At 39.1% G+C, this 5405-nt stretch overlaps 1 protein-coding gene across 1 annotated transcript in view; it reads left to right on the top strand.

Annotated features, from left to right (window-relative positions):
• The first annotated feature begins 1665 nt into the window (after positions 1 to 1665).
• SLC16A13 (solute carrier family 16, member 13) overlaps positions 1666 to 5405 on the top strand; it is an 8215-nt gene continuing 4475 nt past the window's right edge. The window contains exon 1 of the mRNA XM_009587672.1: positions 1666 to 1867. Coding sequence (XP_009585967.1) covers positions 1666 to 1867 — 202 coding nt within the window. The remainder of the gene's footprint in view (positions 1868 to 5405) is intronic.

Genomic DNA, 5405 nt, shown 5'->3' with positions numbered 1-5405 from the left:
TCAGTTATGTGTTTAATAAGATGTTCTTGCCTATTAAGATGCCTTTGCAAGGAAGCATGTGGCCCATTTTGGTAAAAATGCTTTGCAGTGCTGCAGCCATGAATGTTTATAAATGCTCAGATGTTGAGGACCCTACAATTCTTATGCAGTTCCTTGCAAGTTGCTCACACTATAAAAACGGCTATATTGGTTCAGGCCAGAAGGGGATGTTTAAGAATAGACTAAGCATAAACTGATACTTCCCAGTTTCTGACTACTTGCAGCTTGGAGACTTCCTGAGCCAGGGACCATTTTTAAGCATTTGGTAATCCTCAGTGGTTTTGTACAGCACAGATTTTTCTAGTATTTCCATGTAAAGTTTTAATATGCATAGTATTATGGGGCAGGGAGCTCCAAAGTTTCGCAGTGTACACGTAGTGTTCAGATGTCCAGTACCATATCTAATACTGGTTCCCTAATACACTCCTCAGAGACCAGACTAACAGCCAGTTTCATTCTGAATACCGTTTTCGAGATTACACACATCTTGTTTACACAGGGAGAAGACCTATTGCCACTGGAATTACTAAGAAATTATTGTTATGGTTCTGAATTAGAGTACTGCTTACAACAGCAGCAAGAGTTAGTATTAAGTTTATACATTCCCACTCTTCAGTCAAAGTTGCCACTTCACCTGGGATTTTAGAGACAAAGCACAAACAGAAAAAACAGGTTTGCAGTATTCCTGGAACTTAGCAATGATTAAATAGACAGTGTCCAGGTTGAGAGGATCCCACAGTCAATACCTTCAACTTGAATTCTTTTGTTTTTAAATGTCATTTTGGTATTTCCAAAAGGGAGGTGAAATCTTTCTTTGAGAGGCTGCCATTTCCATGTCCACTAGATTCAGACTTCCAGATAAGTGAAGTAGCTTCCATTTATTTCCAGTTACATGTGTACCCAGTAGATTGAAACTGACAGATTTCCTGCCCTTTTAGGGTTAGGAATCGTTTCTTATTTTCTACCTCTTATTCTATCACACCAATGATACCACTCACAGGACCAACTTAGCAAATATAATGATGCTTTATCCAGACACACAATTATGATGAGAGGCTGATGAGTGCAAACAACTGCCTTCATGGCTTTGAAGTTGGTGAAGTTTACTGCAATGCCCAGAGAACGTTAGAAAGTATGGTACCCTGTCAGGCATTTAATTTTCTAATTGTTTGCTGTAATGTATCCGTTTGAAAAGTGGGTGGGATAAGGTTCTTGAAGTTACTAGAATGGGTAGGATCCTGGGCCTATCTTTGAAAATTTTAGTGTCTGCGTCATTTCTTTTCCCATCGTCTTCTCTCCTATTTTCACATCTGCATGCTTCTTTTTTCTGCCCTCCTTACCTGAATATTTTTCTTTTCTTCATTTTTTTGCTTTCTCTGTTTTACTTTCTACTCTGCCTTTTGTCTCCTGGGGCATCTGTTTCTCAGGTAATATTTTCAACCAAACCACTGAAATGCATATTGTATTTTCACTTGGTAATTACTTGTGTAAGCCATTCCTAGAATCTTTTAATTCATTTCTTTAACACTGGGCCTTCTACTAATTTACAGATCTGTTAAAAATCCTCACCGCCATCACTACCACCCCAGCAAAAAAAACTGAGAGAAGATCTGAGAATTAGAAAAGATGCAGGCCAAAGACAGCAATCCACCAGATGGTGGCTATGGATGGGTTGTGGTAGTGTCAGCCTTCATGGTGATGGGCCTCACTGCTGCGGTCCTCAAGACTTTTGGTCTGTTCTTTGTTGAAATCCAGCAGCATTTTGATGAACTTGCAAGCACCACTTCCTGGATCACATCAGTAACTATTGCCATCTTTCATTTAGGAGGTAGGTAGAAGTGCCTCTCTAGCACTTTATTTTAATGTCTTAACTACTCAAGAAATTTTGAAGAGCTTCCTTAAAAAAAACCCACAAAATGAAAGCATGTAAGGACAATACTTCCTTCTTCTGTCTCCACAGAATATTGGCATTTGTTTCGTCTCATAAAAATGTATCCATGCCTCAGACATGGACTGGGTTAATGAGGACTCTGTATAGACACAGGAATCTGATTACCTTAAAGAACTTTGTGTACCTAGACTCATGATTCAATTTTCCTACAGGCTTTGAATGAAACTCATTGCAGATAATCCTAAGAACTGCAGAGCTTGTTGGATCAAGCTCTTAAACCAGTTTGTGCAAGTTCACTGATCTCACAGTGACTGTCACTTTTTCAAAGTACTGTAAGACATAAGGACTGTGACCCTGCCTAGCAGACAAGCTATCTGCTACCAACATGGTGACTCTCAGTCCTGCTTTCCTCCCACTTCTTTTTGTCTTCACTAAGATCCCCCTTCCTTCCATGTTTTGCCAGGTCTGGCTCTCCTTTTCCCCCTGTAGAATGATTCCAAGTCATTGATCTAACAGAAAACTCACCGAGTTAGAAAGAAAAAAAAAATTCAGTTTGCTCATAGAGAGCATACGGAAGACAAGACCATGCAAGCAGAGAGTAAGGGAAGAGAGGAGAGTGAACTATCCCAGCCAAAGGCAATGAGCTATGGGATCGGGTCAAATACCACATCTCACCAAACAAAGGAGGGAAAAATATCAAACATACTGCATTTGACTCTTAGTTGTTTACAGCCTCCTTTGTGCCCTTGTAAACTGGATGATCCTTCACCATTACGGTAAGGATTCCAAACATGTGCAGGCAGGAACTGTACAGAATTTGTCAAGTCCGCTCTACATATTCTCACATAGATATATAGTTGCAATAGGTAAGTATCCTTTCATAATAAATGCTATCATAATTTTGCTTGTGAAGACGCTTCATTGCATAGACACTATATAATTATATGCATCCTACTCAGTCCACACCTGTCAATGTTATTGCTTGTAATTGCAGTACTTCCAAAGATCAAAAGCAACTGATCTTTCTTTGAAAAACGTATTCAGAAGAACAAAACAGTAATTCAAAGTCAAAGTAAAAAGATAAAGCAAGTCATGGGTTGAAAAGATTTTATCAGTTCCATAAACTGCTATCCTTGATGCTTGATTTGCAGTATTAAAGCTTGTTTCATTCTGACAGAAATGATTAATTGAAAAATCAACGAAAAACCTGCTTTCCACCTACTTCACAGACTACAGAAATGAATAAATGGGAATCTATCAATTTGGTTTATAAATTAGACTTATCACTGGGCTATTGTGATACTATTTTGTCATTCAGGCATATGAACCTAGTGAGAAAAAAAAGCCAACATAGGAGGATAAAAAAACTCAAAAAGTCCTGTGTTAGTTTTTTTCAGTTTTTTGTTTTTCTTTTTAATATATATTTACATTATATAGGAATGCATCAGGGATAGAGTATATTAAATAATAATATCAAGTATAAATCAGCAAAACTGTATTTGCCTAGCCAGGTGTGAGGCTGGCCTACTTCAAAGAAGGCAGCTATAATTTTCAGCAGAAATTGTTTTTCATCCTTTGAAATCCTATGAAAATAATCCTCTCTCAGTGAATACAGCTTGGTGGCCAAACATTCCCAGTCCCTTCCATATAGCAGTTCATAATGTCTCGGATCACTAGGTAATTTTCCTTATCTTCTCCTGCCTTTGCTTCATTTATAGGGACCAGAAGACTTTTTGCTGAAGATCATCGTTGAGCATCTTTCCTGGCCTGGCTTAGTCTTTCTTAATATGTTCCTCTGGGAAACCTTCAGTGTCATTTGGCTCAGTATGAAGGATGATCAGTGAATTACTAGTTTTTCCCATTTGGATCCTTTCAACAGCAGCTCTGTGTCTGTGTGGAAGGAGAGCACGTGCTCCTACTTTTGGGGTTTGCACCTGCAACAGGCTGTTCAATTTACCACAGCAAGGATTCTCCCCATCACACACATAGGCCTTCTCTTGGTACTGATGTACATCTCCCATAACCTTTCTCTTTGCACTGTTATTATCATCCTTTCCATTGTTTGTAAGTTTTCTGTGTATTGCCATTTATCCTTTCAGACTCTGGACCCTAGCTATCTTCTCCATTTCCAGTTGTGTGGCTAGCTTCTTTCTTCCCCCTGCTACCCCATGTTCAATTTCTGGCTATTTCTTTTCCTCATTCTCTATTAAAAAAATTGCTTCTTGATAGTATTTCTGCTCTAGCTGCAGATCTTTCTCTTGTCTTTAAGCACTTCCATGGATCTCTCTTGTTATCCTGAGTCTACTTTTCTTTTCTTTTCTTTTGTTCATCATATATGTATGATTCTCCAACTGTATACGCTTTATCCTGTCTCATCCTTTCCACTACATCTTACAGACCATGACTGAATTCCAGTATCATTTTTACATGCTTATCAAATCATTGTATTTTTGCTGTAAATGCTGATGAGACATTTGGGGTTTGTATAACTTCTGCCATCTACCTGCTGTCAGACAATGTAATCCTGCAGATTTTGCAGCCATTAATATCTCTATGCCAGGTTTATTTCACTTGTCCTAGATACCAAATTCTGTTCATTCTTATCATACTTAACACTGGTGTACCTACAACAATCTGCCCCTACAAACTACTACAAAACCTCCCTTGCTGACTGCCCTCTCTTCACTGGCTTTCCACTTATTTCAGTTTATAAGCGTGGTCCTCGTTAACCGAGTTTCATTTTATCCCCGGACTCCAATTTCCAGAATATCAATCAATTGTAGAGAGCCGACTCCCTGTTTGCACCACGAAACCCCACCGAGAACGGGCGGTGCCGCGTGTTACTTGGGACCCCTCTAGTGGCCACGGTGATTAAAAAAAAATCCTATCCTTGGGGTTTGAAACTATCCCCACGGAACGGGGAGTGCCTTTTGTGATAGGTGTGGCCTTCATCTTAACTCTGTGACGCTGATGGAAAAATAGCCAGGCAGTAGAACTGGCCCTTAATTAAGCAAAAATATCCCTAGCATTTCAGGTGCTTCCAGACAGTGACTAGAGACGAGTGCTTTGGGTTTTGGAATTGCTGCGCCAAGTCAGATCTGTACCTGCTGCAACTTTGCAGTCGCGTTGAAGAGTTCCTGCAGTCTGCTGAGAGAAACTGTACCACTGAAATAAAAATCTAAGAAATGAACTGCAAATTTTCTGGAAAAATACTACCTCAAATTAAACCTCAATTTTTGATCCTTTATAAAACTTGTGCAATTCCATGAACAGATGATTTTGCAAAGCTCTGGAGGATAAAGATTAGTTTTCTCCAGCCATATCAATAATGCATTTTCAATAATACAATTTTTATAGATTAACCTAGAGATTCTATGGCTGGGGTTTCTCTTTCTGCTAAAAGGCTACACGAATTTCTGTCATGTCGCTAGTTGTACCCTTACATGAAATTCAGTAGAACTGTTCTGCAAGGAAG

The sequence above is a fragment of the Fulmarus glacialis genome, unplaced genomic scaffold (assembly GCF_000690835.1).
Source record: "Fulmarus glacialis isolate BGI_N327 unplaced genomic scaffold, ASM69083v1 scaffold40271, whole genome shotgun sequence".
Lineage (NCBI taxonomy): Eukaryota > Metazoa > Chordata > Aves > Procellariiformes > Procellariidae > Fulmarus > Fulmarus glacialis.
Note: the sequence above shows the minus strand (reverse complement) of the source record. Positions and strands in the feature narration are given on the sequence as shown.